Source organism: Mizuhopecten yessoensis, unplaced genomic scaffold, assembly GCF_002113885.1.
Source record: "Mizuhopecten yessoensis strain PY_sf001 unplaced genomic scaffold, ASM211388v2 scaffold5877, whole genome shotgun sequence".
In the NCBI taxonomy this organism is placed as follows: Eukaryota; Metazoa; Mollusca; class Bivalvia; order Pectinida; family Pectinidae; genus Mizuhopecten; species Mizuhopecten yessoensis.
Genome location: NW_018406268.1, coordinates 407,963 through 433,315, shown reverse-complemented (window position 1 = coordinate 433,315; position 25,353 = coordinate 407,963). Strand labels below are relative to the sequence as shown.

Below are 25,353 nucleotides of genomic sequence, written 5' to 3'. Positions count from 1 at the left end.
TTTCAGTGTGCAGTTTCGTTGTCCACAAGCGGTGCCATGAGTTTGTTTCATTTACATGCCCAGGGGCGGACGTGGGACCAGATTCAGATGTAAGTATCGCAGCCTCTTTTACAGTCGCTACAAGATGCGTTAAACTTTGGAATAAATCATCAAATACTGCATTATTGCCCGAAAAACTGTTTCAGCCATAGACATTTTATGAATGTGTAACTAGGGGTTTTCCTGTTGATTTATTTGAGCCCCAGTACCAAAAACATAAAATCATTTTGCTTCTGGTAAAACACAGTTTCATCTGCTTTGTAACAAGATTTAAGAAATACTGAATTCCTTCAGAAAACATATTTTCCCAACAGATTCCTAAAATACATGGGGAAAAGCTGGTAATTTGGAAACCAAGTGACAGGACTAAGAAAGAAATATGACTTTCAAGTGAAAATCTTCGTTACGTTCCGTCCGATACAATTAAGTTTTGTTATATCTGAGATCATTTATCATGTTTGGAAATATCTTATGAGGATAAAAATGACAAGCAGTAAGCAGTAGGATTCAATTTATTTTCAATAAGAAAGTGTGTAGTTGGTGGATCTCAAAGGAAGTTGTCAGGATAGATGAAGGTCAAGGTCAAGGTCAAGGCCAATTATATCAATTCTGTTTGTTACACGTTCCCTCTGGTGCTTAAAATTATTTTCAGTTGAACTTTAGCATTTTCACACATTGAAATAGACCTGCAAAAATACTTTGTAAATGAATGATAGGGGCTTGCTATCTCAAATCGATCATGCAGAATTTCTTCCTTCAATTTCAATGTAGATATTTTGGTTCATTGCTAATATGACCTTGACTTTGACCTTGCCTGTAGACACCTGTTTAGGGAGACCAGATTTTTCTAGGAATGTCACAAGATGCTGTCAAGGACTTTTCAGAAAAGGCCAACACTGATAAGCTGGTATCTCTTAGCAGGTCATCTACTGAAAGAAAAACTATCCTTGCAGCCCATTGTTTTGTGTTTTTCTATGAAGAATTTTGTTGTGCAACAATCAATAGCAGTATTTGCTGATAAAAATTGTGTTGAACATTGCTCAGTGGTATTACAGATAAGAAATAAAAAAACCCATCAATTTTATCTGTACAAACCTAATCGGAGTAGGTTTGGTTCCTTGAGGAAATTCGAGAAAAGACAAGACTTGGTATCTAGCATTTTTAAGCAGTCATCATGTATTGATATGTAAGCTGAACTGTAGCCATATTTTCTCAAAGGGAAACTCACAGAAGAAGGTGAGATAGTTTCTAGATAGACCTGTCACTTGACAGACAACACTTCTCTCAGTCTTCACTGGTGTGTCTTATCTGTGGTTCTTGTGAGGCACGCCTCCACTGTGTTGATCACTAAGGGGACACGTCCCCCCATGTTGCCTGTTATATTCACTAGTCTTTCTTTGTCATTTTACATTCACTGCTACATATCATGTCTGTGCAACTACGCTCAATGGTTTAAAAAAAAATCAAAAAAAATCTACGTTTTACTTCCAAATGACTGCCATTTGAATTTGTTTGTGTGCACCCTAGATCCACTCTCAAATGACCTTGACCCTTGTGTTGTTTCAATGTCAAACTAGAATGAATTTGCTTTCAAGTCTTTATTTGCATAATATATTGATTTGCAATTTGTTTTTTGTTTGTCTTTTTGCTAATGAATTTAATGAATAAAAAGAAATTTCATACCTGCATTGTAATTAGTTGGAACATTTTAAATGATTTGTTCACAACTTCTTTTGATATTGTCGAAAGGAATAATTGCATTTTTTTTTTATTATCAATTGAAACTACAGTATTATAATATTATCTGTCATAATTTTGTTTCTTTAATTTCCTTTTTGTGCAATAGAAGATTTAATTATTCAGAAGACAGATTTGTTTAAGCAGTGAGTCATTCTTTTCATGACTTCTACGTGTACATGAACATAAAGTGTGATTTCTTCTCTAAAGTATAATTCTGTTCTGAAATATATAATTCTGAGCAATATTTAATTGTTTACATCACAAAGTCTTTCCTATGCATATATATCCTTATATTATGACTCTTGTTAGCTGTATTTATATGTCTCCCCCTTTGCAGAGCACAGTACAGCTATCTGTATGCAGCCAATAGCTATGAATAAACAATGCTGAAGAAAGATATAGATTAACGGAAATTTTTGCATGTAGGCGTGATGATAAACCAGAGCTGGGATTATCCCCTCTAGATAAAAACCTTTTCTATTATGATGTCACCTGCGGCGACTGTGATGTCTACAATAGTGTTAAGGTTTGTTATTGATAGGGATGGTCTGGTCACAATTCATTTGATTAAGGGATGGGATAAATATGTACATAAAGGATGAGAATCGCATTAGGGATGGGATAAATATGTACATAAAGGATGAGAATCGCATTATTGAAATCAATAATACATATTGCTGTGATTATTGACTCTTTAAATTAAATGACAATTTGGCAGCATAGCTGTAAATCAGATAATAATTTGACAGTCTGGCTCTAACAGAGCGTCTGGGATAGGTGTTTAAAGGATGGTTGGTCATCAGATAAGTTTATGCTCATGACACATGGATTTATGTTGGAAGGGACAGGTACAGGGGTTATTGCATCCATCCATCCAAATCCTACCCTGATATTTTGTTTAGGGACCTGAATCATTTTGCAAAGTTTGTTTGTGTTTTACATTTTGTCAATTATTTTCATTAAAAGTCTCTTTAAGCAAATGAAAAACAAATACCAGAAAGTAAATAATATATATGTATTATTTGATATTTGCGTTCAGTTTGAAGGCCTTGTTTTTCTGTTGCGATAATACGTGTAGTCACAATGATGTGTAAAATTACAGCAAACACTAGATATATGTTATAAATGTATTATTCTTTGGTAGCAGTGTACAGTAGAAATGGCCCGACTCTGATAAACAAGGCACATGTCGAGGAAATGTAAACACAGCGGATTTACCCTACACAACACATGTATACATGTATATATATTTGTAAACTGCATTACATTTACAATACATATAAAGTACTGAGAAGTGTATAAACCTCTTTTTTCTATGTATGTCACTTGTGTGAAAACCATGGTTACCACATCAAAAATTACCAAAAAATGCCAAAAAATGCTATTTTTAACCCAAAATTTGACCCCCGCAAGTAGTAATTTTTTTCCTAAGCTCTGTCTGAAATTAAAGATTACCTACCTGGTTGCAGAATTATCTGGGTCGCAGTAAAATTGTAGAACTTGATTTTTTGCAATTTTGCGTCGTGTGCTGTTGTCAAAATTTTACCTCCTGTAAAGCTAGCTTTTCATGTGTACGCACCCTTTCGGATTATGGCCAAAATTTTATTCTCGAACCAAAGAAATCTTCTTTCTTTTTTACAAATGTGAAGCTCACATAGCCCACTTCATCATGCTTATACCAATTTTAGTGCAGTTTTAGTTTTATAATTTTTTTACATATCATTATACAGGGGTTAGCCATTTAACAAAAATATCACCCATGGCCACAACTCTCTACTGTATACTGCTACCTTTGGTAATAGTACTGTGCTTTGCAGTCAAATGAAATACAAATGTAGTATTAGAGAAATTTTATATGTCAACATTTCCTGTCATTGAGTGGTCAAGTGTTTTATAGTCATATGTGCAGGCCCATTATATAACCACCTAAGCTTGGAGCTGGTTCAGAAATTATCTAGGTTCTGCTGTTTTAGAAATTGTGTCTGTTTTGCAGTTTTAGAAATGGTCCATATTCAGAAAAATTCCATGATCTGTAGGTCAAGAAACGGTCAATGTTCTCTGGCACTAGAAATGGTCAATGTTCTCTGGCACTAGAAATGGTCAATGTTCTGTGGAACTAGAAATGGTCAATGTTCTTTGGAACTAGAAATGGTCAATGTTCTGCAGAATTAGAAATGGTCAATGTTCTGTAAAACTAGAAATGGTCAATGTTCTCTGAAACTAGAAATGATCAATGTTCTGCAGAACTAAAATTGGTCAATGTTCTGTAGAACTAGAAATGGTCAGTGTTCTGCAGAACTAGAAATGCTCAATGTTCTCTGGAACTAGAAATGGTCAATGTTCTGTGGAACAAGAAGTGGTCAGTGATCTGCAGAGCTAGAAATGGTCAATGTTCTGCAGAATAAGAAATGGTCAGTGATCTGCAGAGATAGAAATGGTCAGTGATCTGCAGAGCTAAAAAGGGTCAATGTTCTGAAGAACAAGAAATGACCCATGTTTATGGCCCATTGTACAGATTTTGTGACCTTCAACAGGTCTAGAAATGGTCCATGTTCTGGTCACGTGTACAGCTTCGTTCAGGCTCCATGATTCGTTCAGGCTCCATGATGCTATGGTCGTGTGTACAGATTCGTTCAGGCTCCATGATTCGTTCAGGCTCCATGATTCGTTCAGGCTCCATGATGCTAGGCAGTGAGTATCTTTGTCTCTTCTGGATGTAAATTTGTGCAGTAAATGCAAATTAAATCAGACGAAACATGACAACCTCCCCGAACGTCTCACTGGAGCACCATGAAATGGTTTTACATGTAAATGTGGTTGTATTGAACAACTGCATTCTGTTTTATAACAAGCTTAAGCTACAATTAGTTTTTTATAATCTTCGTTACAGAAATGACATTTCTGTTTCAAACCGCTGCTCTCCTCAATTCGACATCAGCTGCAGGCAACACAATCCAGATAACATTTGAATGTTATGATATTTATGGTTATACGTAAGAAGTTAGTGTTACTATTTCTATGTGTGTCTCTAGGGGGACACAATTACGTAGTTATGGCTCTCTGCTGATGGTTTCAGTGGTGGACATGATATGTCTTAAGCTTGTGGACTTACTTACCTTCACATTAATTTTCGGTCAGATTTTTCTTAAAAAGAAAACAAAATATAAATTAGCTTGCTAGCCTAATGTGTCTATGTAGTAAATATAGGATTTGTAACGAGTTTTCGTTTCATATGAGAATAAAGAAACAACTCCAGAAGGACTCATTTAGGCAATGATTCGCCGAGCTAAAAAGAAAACTTTATGAGGAACATCTCTACTTTTTGCATTTTGTCAATGAAAGTATGTAATTATGTAGCAAAATTCTCCCTTGAATTAAAGGTCTACTGTCATGTTCAAGATCAAAATAGCAAAAAGCCCTTTCCATGGAAAGAATTCAAGACTTTTCATGGCCACTACTAGGTGTTGTATCAGAGCAGTGTATTTTGAACGAGGTCAAATAATTATTGTTGTGCTTTTGGTGTATTTTCTAGGTCAAGGTCACTACTGATAGCTACTTATGGCTGTCGTTTATATATCTCAGTTATGGTAATTTGTGTTTCATGGCTTTGCTCATTTTGTATGTTTGTGTTGGCCATATTCTTGCACTGTTGAGGGCCATATAAAACCAGCCTCTCAATTTAATGTTGTAGAGGCGAGGTTTTACGAAATGATGGTGTTCCCGCCGTTTGCCAATATACATTAAAGGCATCAAGAAAATTGTTTTTCAATTGGAATTCGCAGGGAAAAAAAGTAAAATATGTGGAGATTGTCATCATAGTTGATTTAAACGTGACTTCATCTGATACCGTGTGTATTTGTGGACTCACCAGAATGTCACCGGGGATGGTATTACATTTATTGATAAGTTATTGGTTTCCACACAGGGGAGGAGGCATGTCTGGTGGGCTTTGAGCTCAAAACAATTATTCATTAATTTCAAAGTGCTATTATTTTGGGGACATACATAAAATTGTGAGGCGAATCACCCAGTAAGTTGTTCTCTTGTTAAGGGTTGTTTAAACAGCGTTGTTTTTTCTGGTCAGCTTTCTGACTTATTTAGAAGAAAAAGCAACCTGATTAGTAATGGTTGTCGTGGACATTGATTAAACTAGATTCACTTTCAACTTATCAATTTTGGTCATGGTTGGCTAGTTGTTGCCGTGTATAGTTTTCCCTCAGGTCATACGATACCTGTGTGATATAGGCGCCTGGAGATATCCCCTCGTCATGGTAACAGACCCAGCAGGGCCGTTTCCTCACCTAATAAAATACCTGGCAGTCTCATTGAATTTATTTTGTATACAGGTTTCCTAATGGAAAAAAATGAGACGGTACAATATTTATATCTGTTTTATTGTTCTCGCCCGGAAATTACGTAACAGTCAACCATTCTGTGTGCTCATGATCAGCAGGGGGCCATCCCGTTGTTTTATTTTGTCTGGTGCAGCAAATGTCTTGCCGAAAGATGAAGTTGACAAAATTTTCATGATTTGCCCAATTTACTCAGGTCACTGACCAAATCCTGGTTATAAATCATGGACAGAATCGGTTGATTGAGCCTAACCAGAAACACAGATAGTCACCAGCTTCATAGGCATGACCGTGATCACTCAGGTGAACAAATCAAATGAGGGGTTCCCTGGAGTTCTATGAGCCTCGCTGATGATGACAGCCAATTAGTCCATGATGATAGCTGGTATGAGCACTCCCCTAGCAAGTCGCATGAACATTGTTTTTACAGTCTATAAATCAGCTGTTTTTTCGACCTGATATTTTGGAGTGATGATGAAAATGGAACCGGAAATAGGAAATAAAATTCTTGATTTTATTGGCACTGTCTCAGTCATGTCTGCATGACGTTTCTTGCATTGGAAATATACTTTTGTTTATATTATATTATACAATAGGGATTAATTGAGGGAGTGGGTGTACTGGTGATTAAGAGGGAATAACAAAGCCCTCGAGGAATTTTAGGAGAAGGGTACCAATGGAAAAATGATGAAAATAATTTTATATTTGAGCCGAAATGTTATGAAGAAGAACACATATTGGTATGGCATTTCTACTTTTCTGAACCAAAGAGCAGTGGTACACGACAAAAGGAATGACACCTTGATTATAGTGCCAAAATCTTAAACATGGGATACTGTGTCATACAAATGAAACTTGATGGTCCTTTCAAGGGATTCTTCTACCCAGTATGCTGTAGACTTACAACATCTACCCAGTATGCTGTAGACTTACAAATTCTACCCAGTATGCTGCAGACTTACAACATCTACCCAGTATGCTGCAGACTTACAACATCTACCCAGTATGCTGTAGACTTACAACATCTACCCAGTATGCTGTAGACTTACAACTTCAACCTGAAAACATCTTTACCACAAAGGAAATGTGACATCAAACTAAAGGTCTAAATCCTATATGGTATCAAATCTGTTTTTACGAAATGTAGATCAGATATATCAAAACCAGGTCACAGCAACCTAATTTCAATACATGTTGAACTCCTCCCAAATGGTAGACAAAAATACCAAAGTATCTGAAGGCTGCAAACATTTTCGGCTCTGGCCTACCTTGGCAGCAATTAAAGCAGACTTCAAAGACACTGCTGGGAGTTACAAGTTGCATGTTGTTTTAAATTTATTTTGGATCAAAATGTAAATGTTTAAGCATTGTTTTCTGAAGGTCAACACGTTACACAAAAATAAAAACATCACGCTTCATGGGATTTCACTGTAATGCGATCAACTAAGCCTATAGGAGGCAGCTGCTGTAGCCGAGTAACTTACAGAACTCTAGTTGGAATTTTATTCTAATTATTCCAATTGGAAGAGATTCACAGCGACATTGAGGTGAAGTTACCTACACAGCCATAAGGTTTTCCTTTGAACCTTTTTAACTCGACGGTAAAACATTTTATGCCAGCAGAATGACATCCTTCAAAGACGTTTCTGTGCATTCGTGAAGGCCGATATTTAATTATACTGTAACAGAGGCATGTTTTTATAATACAATTTGACATCTATCGCCTGGAAACTTCTGTCATGTAGATTAATTGTGTATATATATTAACAACGCTGCATGACTTTGTAATCAATTTTTTTTCTCCTGTAATGGGTTCAAACAAATGTATTTTGGTTGATAAAACATGTATTTGGGTTGATAAATCTTGTGTGTCCATTGAATTTCTTCAGAATAATCAGCGGAGTTGAATAAGAGCAGTATGCGCTTGCTCCATAATCCATCACATCATTATTAAGTCGTTTAAGATCACCGCAGCATAGAAATGAAAGCTACCGTTTCCATTAAAGATCTAAACCAGTGAGACTTAAAGGTCAAATCTTCCATTTAAATTCATGTTCTACAGCTACCGAACTTTCATAATTTCCTGCCATTTTTATATGACAACATGTCTATTGATTAACATTGACGTTTGTAGAGAGTGACCTGCTGTCAAACATACCCTGAAACATGTGTACTGTAAACATTAAAGCTAAGTATTGGTCTCTCTACCTTGTTCAATAGATTGGAGATGGTCACAGTCAAATCACATCAAACAGAGATGGATATTTTAGAGCATGGATCAATAATAATTTAAATTTCTACGTAAAAAAGGATGAAAGAGGGAAATCAAATTTTTAAAAACGGATGGTTTTAAAAGAGCTGTAATTTTAAAATTAGAATTTATATTTTATATTTTCAAATCAAAGCAGGCAAGATTAAGGATCCCTGTACCACTGCCAACAAAATGAAACTATACATTCGAAACCTGTTTAGAATTTACGGCATGACTATAGTTTCGATAAATCATTTTCAAAAAGAAAAGTATACCTTGCGGGACTTAAATGAAAAAATAATGGAGATGAAATAAACAAAAACAATCAACAAACTTGCTCTGAATGTAATATATTCTGCGGGGCCAGATTGGGATTCAAACCCTGGACTCTAGATTTTTATACCGTCGCTGAATACGATTGCGCTACCTGGACAACGAAAGTGTACAAGCCCAAATGTGATACAGTTATACCCAAACAGAGTTGAGGGGATTTTTTTTTTATTTATATCTGTAAAACCTTCCAAGTAAAATATTTTGTGACTTTTGAAAAAGATAGCTCTCTCAGTTTTTAAGTAAGATTTAATGTTGATGGTTTGTAATTCTATATCCTGAAAAAATTGATTTAAAACAATATTATTATGTTTTAAGCCTATTTTCTCAAACATTTTACCATTATTTTCATTAACAAATGAGCAGTTCGTGTGTATTAGAGGAATGAATGCCAAAGAGTTCAGCCGGTAATATTTAAATGACTATCGTTCACCAATTCCATCGATCCCCAGGGATATGATATAATTTTCTGTCTCTCCGTCAACCAATCTTTCATCCATCATTCGGTTATTGTGTGTGTGACCTTTGATTTCACATTCATCATAATTATGATCCCGTGCAAATGATAAGGGCGATATAGCAGTCACTTTGTCTCTTTGTCCATCCGTCCATCCATTTGCATCAGAATATATCGGCATACGGCTAATATGCGTTGCTCTTGTGTCCGGAATTGTTTGATGATTTTACTTTAAAATCTGTATTTTCCATATTGATTGGTGCTTTTTAGGTGAGAATGAATACATTCAGATTACCTAGTATGTTTGAAGCTGTGCATTGCCTAACTGGTTTTGAGTACATGAAGGGGCTGGGGTTTTGAGTACATGAAGGGGTTGGGGTTTTGAGTACATGAAGGGGTTGGGGAAGGTAAGGCGGAAGGGGTATTCAAAGTGATACATACCGAATGATGGATGAGCACCTTCCAGAACTAGACAAATTTTCTAAAGATAAACTAATGCGTCTGCCTCATGCATATCAGTAATGCGGTTTTACGGCTTTGACGATGACCCTTCTCTTCTCGCACCCTGTGTCAAACTTCTCAAAAAAATACTTCATGCATAATAGAATGTTTTCTTCAAACAAAATTCTTACTCTTTGGACAAGCATGCATGTTCATGCAAATTTTTAATCATTTTTGTACAGATATGTTGCTTCTTGTGCCGAAACATTTTACTATAGACAGTACTCTGAGGCATGTATCTGAAGAAATCCGCCCTCCCCCTCCCCCTCCCCTTCCCCCTCCCCACTTAAATGCCTGAGGTTTGTTTTCAGATATATTATAATCCATACATATGGAAGGGTTGGCTTAATCAAGGACATGGCCTTATTTCTTGTAAATTATCATACCAGGTGCTTTCTGTCAAGGATATGCATTCTTATTCTTTACTTACCTGACGCAGGCATATGAAGATGTTGGACAATTTGGTCCCACCCTCATAGATCAGTTGCTTGACAATGCTGTCTGGTGCTTGGATGCTAGATAGTTTTGTCTCTCTGTTGCCATATAGCTGAAAGGTACATTACCAAAATGACATGATATCACACCAGCAAAGCAGATGATATCGCCTTCACTGATTTCCACAGAATTTCTCAGACATTTACATTGTTATTTTCAACACTTCACTAGAGCATTTGACTCGAACAGGTGATTTACAAGAAATATAATCCTTCATCACTAAGTGTGGTTTAACTCTTTCCGTACTGTTGTCGTGTACACACGACAACAATTTGTCATCCTGGTCCCCGTTGTCGTGTACAGACGACAAAAAAAAGGGCCGTCTCTTCCCCGTTGTCGTGTACACACGACAAGAAACTTTGATGTAACTTGCCTGATGTTTAGTTGGTTATCGCACGAGACTGTCGCGAAAAAATAATTAATTGTCGCTAAAATCAGAACCCACCAGTTTGGAAGAAATAATTTTATTTGTGCAGAGTACACTTTTTTTATTATGTGACTTATTGTTTTCGCATTTGCCGCAAGATGTTTGCGTTTGGTGCCTCAAATGTAAACAAGATGGCGGCAACTTAATTCGATACGATCACTCGTAAATTCATCATCAGATATTTGTTGAGACTTATGGAAGTAAATTTGAATATTCTAATATAAGTCTTGATGAAATCTACTTGTATTTAGAAAAAAACTCAACGACTCCACATTCGTAACTATAATCAATCCCCATTGAAAACCTGCACTAAAACGCTGTGTTAAATACAAGGAATCGTATCGTTTATTGCCAGACAAATGTCGATTTCTCAGTCATAATCAGCTGCCAGTTAGTCATTATGCTGCGAAAATGAAGAAGGGTTTGTCTATGAACCAGAACATGAAACAATAACAGTATTTGTTCACGGTTACCTGTTTAATTCTTGCGGCAGTTACACCTAGTCTAAAATGTATATTAATAATCCGCCATTTTGTTATATGTGCGGGGGCGAGTCTAATAAGTACATCCGGTACGGAATCCGGACCGGAGTTGCGGTACGGAAAGAGTTAAGACAAGGTTATTCAAACCCAGGAATTTAATATTTCCGAAAGGATCTTCAGATAGTAGGACCTGTCAGAAAGATATTATCTCTTGGGTTTGAATTTTTCTATGTTTCTCAGCGGTACTACTGGAGGAGGCTATAGGTTTGCACTCCGTACGTTAGTCAGTCAGTTCAGCTGAGCATCAGATTGTCAGAAGTGTATCTTTTATACTCTGTGACCTCCAATTGCCAGATTTTTGTATGCGAATACCTCTTCGGATGGTGGAGTATCACATACTGAAATTGGGTTTGTGACCAAATTTATATAGATCGAGTTATGGCTTTTTTTTAACACAGTGATTCAGTTTGTCAGGGGATAACCTCGGATACTTAGTCATCTACAATAGCCAAATTGTATGAATACTCCTAGGCTTTTTGAGTGTCACATACTGAAATCTGGTCTCATGTCCCATTTTACATATAGTTATGGCCCTTTGTTCACATTTCGTCACTTTGTCTGTGGTATATCTCATATACTCTGGCCCCAATAATTACCAAATATGGTATGCAGGTACCTCTTTGCAAAGGCACAGTGTCACTTGCTGAAATCCGGTCTGGTGTTTTACTATATAAGAATTATGCCTCTTTAAAAAAAATTGATACAGAATTTGGATTGAATTGTTCAACTATAGATTACACGCAATACTTTCCATGCATAAGTATGGATAGACCCTGACAAAGCCTAGGAGAAAGTAAAATACATTTTTTTTTGTAACATATATGTGAAAGCCAGAAAGTAAAATTATAATCTGGAAAGGTTTGACTTTAATTAGACTATATGACAGGATTATTGTAATAATGAGCTTATATAGAATAAAGGGAACAAAGTATATATAAACACAAACTTAGATACTGTACTTGATGTAATGAGCATGGTTGCTCTAATGAAGGGGACCAGGAAGGATTTATCAACTTTAACATAATGCTTATCATAAAATAACATTTTTTTCCCCCTGTTTCTTAGTTACGTAACTTCCACCACCCGATGGCACTATCTATATAAGTTTAAAAAAATGCTTAATTAAAAAACAAAAAACAAAAAAAAACCCAGCTGTCATGGAACATTTTCTATTTGATACAGTAATCTATACAGTCTTTAAAATAATACACTGCTTTGTTAATGTGGAGTTCAACTTTGGAGTTCGATCAAAAAGACCTTCACACTCTACATCTGCAGTTGAGAAATAGTCCAAATACGAGGTATTTTTTTTTTTTATTTGAGTGAAAGTTTGTATAGAATGTCTCTCCTCTCATCATTTAACACTGCCCCGCACCCTTATTAGGTGAAATACGATATATCTAAGTCTTTGTTGAAGGTCTTATCTGTGATTATAAGGACATCAACTTATTACAGTCATCGGTCTCCTACGTCATCTTTTAATCTGATCTGGCTCTGGTGGAGCTCTTTGTTGACTCGTTATTGAATAGATGATCCCTGCTTCCACTGGCTTATGAAATAGGAAAATTGCAGCAAAGTTGCACAAAAATAATGTCTAATTGAATAAGTGAACTTAATTTGTCATACTTGTTCATTTTGAAATGATTAAAAATGTATTTAAGAAGGTCATGAATGAAATTGTTTATCCAGCCTTTACATACCATTTAATGGTATATTCATGGAAATAAGATAAGGTGTCGAAATTTGGGAAATCCTTGTGCAATCCTGTCCTTCCCTATACACACATTTTGGATTCAGCACAAGTTTAAGGGTAACATATTAAAAAACAATTGGAAAATAAAGAGATAAAAGTTAATTACTGGGATGCAAATTAAATGTAGATTTGTTCGGTGTTAAATCTGTGTAACAGTTTTATAAAACTACATTCCAGACAAAGGTCATTGAGAGTTAATCTGAAAATTGACAGATTTTCTGTTCTGAAACATTTCATTTTGAATCGGGAATGAAGTAACTCCTGAAAATAACACCGCAATCGCTGTTACTGTGGCCATTGGCTGATCCTGATGAATTTGGCGATTACGACTGATTTGGTTAAGATGATACAAGTGTCTGGTATTGATGATATATTTAGAACCATTGTGGTGAAATGTTTGTGCCATGTGATGATACGCTGTTGAAAATCACGAAAATAGCTATGTGAATTTCTTCTTCAGAATGAGGCGTCACAGATTGTAGAAACAATGTAGCGTCATTGAAGGCATTTCAAATACAACAATGTATCATTTACTTGAAGTACACGTCTGAATTGGTCAATCAGTATCAATCAAATGCTTGGATTGGTACATTAATATCTGATGTGTTTAATTGACTAGTGTTCATGTTCGTAGCTGCCATGTTAATGTTGAGTATATTTCAGTCAGACTATCAAAGATAGGTTTCATTAAATGTAAAGAAGTCTTTTTAAAAGCTTTTAAACTTATATTTGATTTTCTTTACGACAAATAATTCAAGCTGAGAATATGCAATACAAGTCTTATTTCTGTTTTTGTGTGTTTTCTGAACTAGATCTTCCACCAACCCATAATACTCTAAATAAGCATGTAATGCATGTCCGAGATGTTGCCATGCATTTCTCCCGCCAATTTTATGGATTGAAAACAAATTGGTAAAATACAATCTGCTTCCTATGGACATGGCTAAGGTGAATTTCTCTTTTAACTCATTCAGTAGAGCGTAAGATAAGTAAACCAGAGGTCCCAGGTTCGACTCCTGGTGGAGGCATTGGAAATTAATGACCTGTTACATAATTGTAATGAATCAATGTCATCATAACCTTTTCATTACTGTAGACCAAAATGGACTCATCTAGTTCAATTCATGGTAGGGTTTACTAAAGTTACATAGGGGTGAAAGGGTTAAATAGGATCAAAGAATGCGTGCATTGATAAACGCTTCTGAGTATTTAGTCCCAAACCTGGACTATAGGTTTGCTCATGATATCTTTGATTCTTGTGTCACTGTGTCCAGAGCATATTTCATTGTCGTCTACAATTGCCAGTTTTTGCATACGAGTACCTGTTGGGATGACGGAGTGTCGCATATACTGTCTGGAGGTGGGTGACAATGGGTTACTTGCCTCGTTGGATATTAATAATAATAAACAATGAACAAACAAAAATAGAAAAAAAAGATCATATAATATAGTTTGTAAGGTAACATATTATGTTTAATGGTGAGGTATCGGGAAAATTCATAAGTGTTTATTTTTATTATACTGATTACTGACATGTATATATACGGTAGAGTTGTTACATTGACCCACGTGAGTGCTGCTATGTCAAAAATTGAGTTATATAAAGAAGGCAAAGTTTCTTTATTCACAAATAATGACAACACCTCTGTGAACCTGTCAGGATGTTGACTTCTGTAGGAATTAATCTATGGACGTTTGTGACATTAGCTAGCTGGTTCAATAATCCTTCATTAGAGAGGATTTCAAAATGAATTAATGAATTAATGAATATTCTGATTCTAATGATCTCATCTGTAAGATATCAATATACATAATCCCATTAGATAATTGTGTTGTCTCTAAAAGCAACATTCAAGGTCTGTCCCAGCAGGAAGGGAGTCAGAAATAATTGGTAGGTGCTGTGTGCATAAGGGACAAGTCCTGAAAGTCACAACGCTGTTAATGTCATAGGATTCCAAAACATGGCGTTACTCAAAAGGTCATCAAAGGGTTTCTAGTTGGTGAACAAAACATAAACTGTGCAATGTGACAGAACCAAAAATTATACTGTGACGTGCTCTCGTGATCAGAGACTGCAGTGTGTTCTTGGGTAACAGAAATATATACATAGCAATGTGACAGAACCAAAAATATACTGTGACGTGCTCTCGTGATCAGTGACTGAGGTGTTCTCTTGGGTAACAGAAATATATACATAGCAATGATTGAAGACCAGATTTTTGGAAGAGTTTGAATTCCGACTGTGACGTCACCGTTGTCGCATCATCTTATTAAAAACTGTTTTGAAATCGTAAAAGCTGAATCATTTATAAATCACTAAATTAAACAAAGATGGACGAGATCAAATTTTTGCTCAATAATATCTAAATTACTCGTTACCCATACATGCATGACATTTGCATGTTTTTACATGTATAATAAATGATAAAAATCTTGATTGACAAAGTTATAGGTTTTCCTCCGAGATACGATCAGGCAAGCTACCTAGATAGGTGCTGTCTGCTACTGTGTACATTACATACAGGAAATGAAGCGTATAGATACTGAAATGGCAACACAGATCATCGTATCTTGTATGTGAGTACCCGAGTATGATGATAGTGTTGTAATGCAAACCAATGTAATTCATATTCTGTGCGTGGGCGTTAAAACTAGAGTAAGCAGGTGGGCGTTAGGGCTTGACGTATTACATAACAGGATCAAACAGTTGTTACGGAAAACAGATCGACAATGACATTTCTGAGAATCTCTGTTCATTGTCATTGTCAATTTCTTCAAGATTTCTTGGTAAAATTTCAATACAAAACATATTTTATTAACAGTTTTGAATTAATTATAGACCTAAAGACAATTAAACCAATAGCCTTTGTGTTTTTTGGGAGTTATATAACTTACATTTACTCGTTCATTTCATACTTATCATACAAACCTACCAAGGGTACATATATATACAATTATAGTTTTAATTCTTCTCCTTTAAGCTTTGTGCTATTGGGATATGTTTCACTCTTCAATTTTCATAGCCGTAATTCCTTTTTATAGTGTGTCCCTTACTTAGTGTGGTATCGAGATAGATTACGGCCATCAAATGCGTACAAAGATATAAACAGTGTCTTTTAAAAGTTTTTTATAGTGCTGCGTCCTGCTGGTTTTGTATTCTGTAATATCGGGCGGCTGTTTATATGGGTTTGCAGCTATTTTCCACATTGTTCCCTTTGTCTGGATATAGAAACAGGACCCCACCATAGGAGTCAGGTGTTTGTCTGATCTGTGTGGGCGTTATAATGACAACAGTTGTAGTAGGATATAATTCATCATAATAAACCGGCGGCACAAATAGCATAGCTTGTTTTATTAATTTTCAATAGTAAAACCTATTTTTAGAAATATCATTTTGTCAAAACAAATACCTGAATTTTTTTTCCCATGGTTATTTCATTTTTTAAAATATTTTAAGATTTTATTTTTGTCAGACAATTATTTGAATAGATTTCTATTTACAGTCAAAACTGTTTGAGAGCTCAACTTTTAAAAACTTCCAATTGCAGTCATCTTCTATTGAATTAACTGAACCTGCATAAAGAGACCACTTGCATAAAGAGACCTCTTTATAGATTTACAGAGTGAATATGGAGTGGACTTTATATTGGGATATAGTGAAATCTGGTTATGACATTCTCAGACAAAGTCAAACCTGTATTGAGAGACCACCTTTGGAAAGTTCATAAAGAGATCTCTTACTTATAGCAGAAGGTTTCTTAAAAACAGGTTCTGTTAATATGAAAATGACTGCAAGTTTTAAAAGTGGTTGTTCTTTTTATAAAGGTGGTCTAAGGAGCAGGTTTCAATGTAGTACGTACCCCTTTATCTCTAAGTTTTCTGATGGTCCTACATCATCTTGGGTAGAGCATTGTTTTGACTGTCCTGTTTCTCAAACAATAAACAATAAACAATAAACAATTAACAATAAACAATAAACAATAAACCATTACAATGGGTCACGATCCTGTACAGTTTGATATCTTATTTCTGACCCTGTTTTCAACATGAATTGTTGTTGGCCTCCGCCAAAGACAATGGCAAAGGGTTGAGATCTTGGCATTTTAATAACTTATTTCTGAGACAGTTTTCAACAGGAATTGAGGTCGGCCTCAACCACAACACAATACAATGGGTTGAAATCTTGTGCAGTTTGATATCCTATTTCTGAGACAGATTCCAACAGGTCTTGTTGTCTCTCACTACAACACAATACCATTCACTGCAGTGGTGTGATTTGTCTAATTTGAAATGCTTTAAATTGAAAATCAAACCACCACCATATAATATCTGATATATCAGAACTAATGTTGTTTACACCTTACATTCTGCTCCATCTTGGTGTTTAAAAGTTACTAAACACGTTTAAGAAAATTAAGTGTATTTTCTTTAATTCTTCATTTAGGTTCAATCATAATAACTGACAAAGATGTTTTATAAAGTTTACACCTACTTTTGGTAATGCAGTATAACCCCACTCCCACCTCCCGCCCTCAAAAAATAAAATATCGTCCATTTCTTTACTATTGACAGAGTTGTTGTGATTGCACGCTCTTGGGAGTAATCCTAATGAATAGCTGACATAGGTTAACCTAACCTTAATAACCCCTTAGTTGTATATTGTATCTATAAAGGGTCATCATCTTATGAATTGTTAACGCAAATAATGGTCTGGTAAACTATATAGCTAAAACGTTGGGGTTAGCCATGAATAATGCATCACTTTCCGTGTTATAAGTAAATTGTTTTTACTGTCCGGGAACAAGGATACACAAATTCTGTCCAACATGTTCATGAATTCTTCCCGAAGTATTGACTCTTCCTCTGAGACGAGTTCAAATCTAGAAACAATTACAGCTCCAGACGTAACATGTTGGCCTTGAAACTGCAGTATAAGTGTAACTGGCATGGCTGTCCCTATATCACACAGACTTTCCCCCAGTACCATCAATCAGACATGCGGAAACTGCCCTCGTCGACCAAACAAGGTGAGACCACGGAATTTTTGGCAGAGATTGAAAATGTAGACTCAGCGATTACAGTACCAGGCTCTGTTAGTGTCAATGATACACACACAAATGTTTTTGTGTCAAACTATGATGTATGTTTCTAACTAGGAAACTGAAATTTTCCGTGATAGGTAGAATGATCGTTACTGCCAAACAGGAGTGGTCAGTGGTTGACTTTCTTACGTCAATACACATGAGTTTGTTTTGATGTTATTTTGTCAAATAATAATCGTTTATCAAATTATAGTTATAGTGGTTACAGATTGTATTGTGGGTTTATATGCAGTTTGGCACTATTTATACTAGTAGCCCATACCTATGCAGGTTCTAGGAAAGAATATGCCTGATTTATCCAACTGCATGATTGTAAGATACAACTAATGTGTGGCTTCCTGTAAAATCTGAGGTTTTCTTCTGTGTTTTTAGCTGAAGAAGTAGAAACAATGGAAATTGATCTGCTGCCCCTATTGTAGGGCCTTGGGTCTCAGTCTTTCCTTTGATCTGCTGCCCCTATTGTAGGGCATTGAATCTCAGTCTTTCCTTTGATCTTCTGCCCCTATTGTAGGGCCTTGGATCTCAGTCTTTCCTTTGATCTTCTGTCCCTATTGTAGGGCCTTGGAACTCAGTCTTTCCTTTGATCTTCTGCACCTATTGTAGGGCCTTGGATCTCAGTCTTTCCTTTGATCTGCTGCCCCTATTGTAGGGCCTTGGATCTGTCTTTTCTTTGATCTGCTGCACCTATTGTAGGGCCTTGGATCTCAGTCTTTCCTTTGATCTGCTGCCCCTATTGTAGGGCCTTGGATCTCAGTTTGGCAGTGCCTCCCTGGTCAACTGGTTATATCTTCATTGCAATGTCACTTTGGGCTGGGTCTATTCTGGCCAGTGTCATCATCTGTTGAGACTGTCTTCATGTGACCTTAACCATTATATATAGGATCTTACATGAGTTTCCATTTCATATGAGATTTATTTAATGAGTCTAAGAATTTTTTTATGTAGTGAGCCTCTGACGAGCTTAAATGAAAAAATATTCGTGAAGAGTTTCATGAATTTCATATGAAATGAAAACGAGTTTAAGATCCTTTGTATCACATAATCAAGATTTGTGCCATTTATTTGTGTTAAACAACAATTTTCATGCAACCTTAAAATGTAAAAAGTCGCCATTTTGACTCCAGTGCGTCATGTACTTGTCCTAGGTGTGTCGTCACAATTGAAACAATTGAAACTTACAACCAATCACAGGGCTGATAGGTCATATTACATGGGTTAATACGCAAAAAAATATGATATGGGTATATTCACTGGATAACACAGTACATTATGTGATAATAGAAGTTACTTTATATGGGGTAAGGCTTTCAGTGCCAAATCTATTAGAAAGAGGTCGGCATGCTATTTGTAGAAGGTAGCACTGTTAGAACTGATAAAAACAAGCCACTATGGTTTTAAACGGGCAGGTATTGCCAGAAAACCTTCAGTGATATAGTGGTGACAGAAAACTGCAAGGTCAGCAGAAAACATTATGAGTAGAAGATAAATGGCCAGTCATCATTAATTATTTAAATTGAACACCAAAAGTGCATTACACTGGCAGAGAGCTTAACATATGGATATATGTAATCCTTTGTTCTTCAGCTCAGTAATATAACAGAAAAATGGCTGATTATAACAGTTAATCTGTTTCGTTGTAGACAGCAGCCATTGTGGTGATATATGTACACAAAAATGCAGGCTGTCGCCTCGCGTTTAAAGCAGAAATTCTTCACAGAGGTATAATGAAATTGGAATTATATTGAAGGCCAAACTTAATCAAGTAACACGAAGCATTACCACCACAGCTGAACTGTTACATCTATGCAGTTTGTGTTGGTTAAACATGTTAGCTCCAGCTTTTTCATGTAGCAAATATCTGTATTCCGTGACGTAATTTAAACTGACAATTCACAGTTTGTTCCAAGTCAAGTAAGGGAGATAACTATATGGTGAGCTCAGATACTGTGATTTTCATGTATGTGGGTATTCATGTATACTTGCTACTTTTTGATTGTCAATTCAAATGACATTAGTCCAAGTCAGATAAGGCTTGTCCTGTACAAACATGGTTTACAAAGAACAGTTTGTAACATATCTCTGTGCCAAGCTCTACTTCAAAAGCTGAAGTTAAGGATAATGTGTAGAGTCAAGTTTATTCCACGTTTTCACATTGTTTCAAATGTTTTGAGATTCAGAATGAAATTTCCATACTTAGATTAAATTAAAAGTTGCTGGATTTTTCCAGAGATGTCTTGGAGATAATTGTGAAAGGAGGTCAGGATTGAGAAAATCGGTTAAAGATTATTTACAATCTTGAAAATTGATAAAACATAAGTGGGGTAGGCTGAACTGGCAATGGTTGTGTAATTATAGTTTCATCTTGGTTGTTAACAGGAGTTTACACAAGTTATAGGCATTTACTTTATGGAAATCTGATATGAATCTTGATCTGATCTGGTTCTCTGAGGAGCACAAGCGGTCCATTGAAGTTGCAGTGATGACTGTGCCCGAAACCTCGCTCCTACTGCAGCATCTAAGAGAGAACTGTTAGAGAGCTCCTTGTGATCCTTTATCTAAACTAAAACCCTGCCAGTGGCGAGGTATAATCTGACACTGTTCTACTGGATTGGACTCGTTTGACATACAAATTCTTTATTTTCTCACCCATTTCATGTAAACATTGAACTGTTGCTTTAGCAACCATCTTTGTGGTGTCTTGCTGATAAAAAAAAGTGCTTCTGTGATCACCCCAGGGGGGATTAACAACAGAAGGAAAGTCAAAAGTATGGCCTTCAAAGAAGACTAGATTGTGCTCCTGAGTTTTCTAAATTTAAAGTATATTGTGTATAGAATTTATTCTGGCCATCCACAGACATTAAATTACAGGTGCATCTCTCAATACAGGTGGTCTCTTAATATAGGTGGTCTCTTTAATACAGGTGGTCTCTTAATATAGGTGGTTTTTTAACACAGGTGGTCTCTAAATTAGTTTGTTCTTTATGCTATAAGGTTGGCCATTATGTAAAAAAAATATTACAAATATAGTGAAAATTGTAACTTGAAATTAACTGAAAAGTTTTTTTTCTTCTTTTTTTTTATACTATAAATTTGATCTTAATGAAATCTTCCAAAACTGGATTTTAATATACAGTAAATGCTGATTTGACATAAGGCAATTTATATTTAGATTGTACAAGGGCTTGTGGACAGAAAGATCAATGAACAACTTTATTAACATACAAAAAACAAGAGGACATGACAAGCAAGGATTACAGCAAAGCTACTACTGCCTATCATTTAAGTGGACACTTACAGGATATTCATTACTTCATAAAACATATAGATGATCCAGATTTTTTAACAGAAATCCATCAAAAACTAAATAAAACTTTTAAAATGTGAGATGGTTTCATAGAATTTATATATTTAAAAATTTTGTTGCCATTTTGTCGTTTTCATATTGTTTCTTAGGAATTCTTGTTCTGTTTTTGCAATGCGGTAGAAATTAAAGGTCGAGTATTTTTGTCACGCAAATGTGTTTCATCATTGTTAGCCCGATACTAACTTGGCATTACTCTCACAGTGCATTTAGCTTTCACTAGGATTACATGTCAGTTTGCCTGTCTGGCTTTGTTCTACCTTATGACCGAAAAGAAAACAGCGTCATGAAATTGTTAATAGCTAGCTTGTACTGAAGTGCTTATTTTGTTCTCCTGAAACATTTTATACACACGGTATTACTCTGTGTGTAGACCATTTTTCCTTGCCTAATTATTACCCCAAGAGGAAGCGATGGTGTATTTAAGGCTGGTTAAGGCCAATCATGTGATTCTTCCCTGCTTTATTACATATACACAATAGTTAGGTCTTGTCCTTATTGAGTTAGCGAGCTCTTGGCTGGCCTAGGTGAATTAGTCCATTGGTGATTGGTTTTCTTTCTATTGAAATTTTCCAATTCAGGAATGTGTCGGTTTGCTAAATGTCGGTCATAACCAACAGCTCATCCTGGTATCATAAAGAACCTTAATTTGGTAAAAATGATAATTGAAACAGTTTAGGCTGATATAGGTATTCCAATTATTGTGAACAAGTTCTCGTATAACTCTAATATTCTGTGATCATGACTGCCCATTGTATGTGCAAATATATCCATTATATGGTAAAAGCCCAATTATAACTGTATCCTTTGGATACTTTAAAAAGAATAGAATTGAAGCCTACTACAACTTATTAGTATATGGTGACAGATAGAGTGTTTAATCTTCCACAAATACTCTTGTTATACTCCTGTAACTGAAGTCAGAAGATTATGTAGGAATCGGGCTTGTCCATCTGTCTGAAGATGTAATCCTGTCGGACAACTGAGTCCGTCAGTTTCCATTCGGTTTTTCCTTGACATGTGGTAGCCTTAACCCCATCAAGTGTATTTATGCATGTGTATCCAGAATAATGATATCATGATTATTATATACAGAGTTAATGCCCTTTACAGAATAATGATATTATGATTATTATATACAGAGTTAATGCCCTTTACAGAATTATAATCATGTTCTGACAATTAGTCCATTAAACATGCTCCATAAGCATACGGTTCCTCTGCTGTTTATTTTCAAGGAGGACACAAATAAAAATGGTGGAATGTGTAAGTTAATTTTGAATAGCTTACAGTTCTGATTATTAATGTCTTCCCTTCTAATGAACAGTCAAAGACATGTTGTTTTAGTACTGGTTCCTCTGGTTCACACAATATTTTCTTCAGCCACAAGCAATGTACAGTATAATAGCATAAGGTCGCTGTGACCTTGACCTTTGACGATGTGCAGTGCAATGTCATTGTGACCTTGACCTTTATGTCTGAGGTAACACAAAGCAGACTTTTCAAGAATATATATCTTGTCTGTGACGTAACTTTTTAACCATTTAAGATTTCATGAAGAAACTTACAGTACCCACAGGTGATGCACAGTGCACTACTAGCAAAAGGTCACTGTGACCTCAAATTAAAAGTAAAATACTTGACTTCAAGGTCAAAGGTCAAATAAATGCAAACCTTTCACTTGTAAATTTTCAACATTTAGGGAACTGTGACCTTTCACATCATAACTTTGTAATTGCATTTATTCATATATGCATTTTATGATATATTAGTAGGCAGTTCCTCTAATGACCTAAAGATATTTAAATTAAATTGTAGATGTATATACAGTCATTGTAGATATATACAGTCACTTGACTTAGTTTACATATTTTTATTTTGCAAAGAATATTGGCTTATAAGGGAGACATTTGTTTTTGTTTACAAAAACGAACCTGTAGTTAATTACTGAGTTCGTTTAAGATCTGGATGTGGGGTTGAAGATGTCAGTAAATTCCATAGAAGGTTTGAGTTATTTTACACACACCATGCATGCCGATCGCTTAGTCACATCTACATTGTAGAATTTGATTGTCATGACTTAATCAATGAGCTTCAAATTTCAAGAAAATCAGAAAATTAAATTAATTCTTGATTTTGTATACCAGGAATGTGTAACAGGATAGACACAATCAATGGCAAGAACGAAACTCAAACCCAGGACATAAGATGTCCAGACAGAGGCTCTATACATTTGAGTTGTTTGGTCATGCAGCCATGATTGATCCAGTTCAGATCTGTTACATCATATGTTAAGCTCATAGCTTGTTTTAATTTATATACATGTAATAGGAATGAAATATACATTGTGTAGATTGTGATGTCAAGACGACAACATTCAAATGACATCACATTTGAACCTACCAGTATATAAGTCTACTGACCTTATCCTATGAATAATGAAATTTGACGAGGTTAAAAAAGCAAAAATCTGGCAATTTCAAGATATAGACATAAAGGTAATTCGGAGTGGTTTAACAACTTCATCCCGTAGTAACTTGAGTAGACTCTACCATGCATTGATATGGATGAGTCCATTATGGTCCAAGTCAGGAAAGGGTTAAGAGACTAAAAAACAAGTAATCAAGACATACTGCCCGATATAAAAATCACTGATACAACATGTGATTTACAGGGCTCAATGCAAAAGCAGTAGACCAATCAAATAGCTTAATTTAGAATTTTGAAATTAGAAATTATTTTATGAAAACTACAGGCTAATTAGCAATGATAAACCATATCATATGTCATGAGGTAAAGTGGCTCTCATCCTGAGAGACTCTGTCTGTAGGTTGTCATCACCCAAGTTGAGGCTGTGTTTGACGGTATATATGTACAGACAGGACGGCTGTAACATATATCTCCCTAGTTCCCACATCAATACTACAATTACCGAGACACTGCAATCTGAACAGGGTCTCTATTAACAAAGGATTTCCACTGGGATTCCAACCTCTGTCCTCAGGATCGTGGCCAGGTCGTCCAGCATTACACTCACTTACGGCCCATTGTCAATTGACAAGTGACTATCACAAGCAATTAACAAAGAAAGTCTTTATGGTGTACTGGTCTTATTCTGTAATTGTTGAGAACGAACAGAGACTGAAAATAATTCCGTGTGACACCAGTCTAGCCCATTCTTTCAACAAGGGATTCCTGCTGTATAAGATTTCGCCAAACACGATAATTTATTCCATGAATGATCCTTATTTATTTTTACAACCAAGAAATTATCTTGATTCCGTTGGGAGTTTGGAGTGCATTTTGTATTCGATCTGTTCAGAAAGATATAATCATTGAAGACTTGCTAATGTCGGTATGTGGTACATCATTCCTACACTATCGCAAATTGATGTGCATCGTTTACACTTTTGAAGAATACGTATCTTCGCAAGCGCATTGTGAGTAGAAATACAGACACATTAACAATCCTTGAAAGACATGCAATACAATTTTCGCCAAACATGCCTGCATCACGTTAGATAAATGAACAATTGAAAATGGAAACAATAGTACTGTCAGAGCTAAAATCAATGATAAAGCTTGATAAAAATTTACCTTTGTAAATGGAATATATTTTACCACATGACTGAAGTATATGGGCCAGCTAACTCTTGATATACAGGTGTGTCCTAAAAACGCCTTGGTGGAAGGGAGGGGGTATTTTGTTTATTTCAAGGTTGATTTTGATCAGTTGCAAATAATTAAAACCCCATATAGAAAGATGATAATATATGTAAGTAATCAGTTTGTCTTGAGTGTGTGTCCGTTCCTGTGTGCATCCATAGTAAACAGCTGAAGTACAAGATATCTAATGAAACCCAAAACACCTTTAGTTCATTCTAACACCATAGTATGGAAATGTCAAGTGTTCTACATGTACACCTGATGAGATTTGGTGGTCATCAGTCCTCATGGTAAAGGGCCAAAGGTCACAGGCAAAGCAGGGCGTGGGGTGGGGGGG

The 25,353-nt window shown here is 35.7% G+C and overlaps 1 protein-coding gene across 4 annotated transcripts in view; it reads left to right on the top strand.

Moving 5' to 3' along the window:
• The window catches only part of LOC110451208 (calcium-dependent protein kinase C-like), a 168,303-nt gene that overhangs the window by 44,752 nt on the left and 98,198 nt on the right, over window positions 1-25,353 (top strand). For 2 of the 4 annotated variants that reach the window (XM_021499092.1, XM_021499091.1), the window contains exons 3-4: window positions 7-89; window positions 1,258-1,275. In XM_021499092.1, the coding sequence (XP_021354767.1) occupies window positions 7-89; window positions 1,258-1,275 (101 nt within the window). The remainder of the gene's footprint in view (window positions 1-6; window positions 90-1,257; window positions 1,276-25,353) is intronic. The other 2 variants (XM_021499095.1, XM_021499094.1) reach the window with 1 other exon arrangement.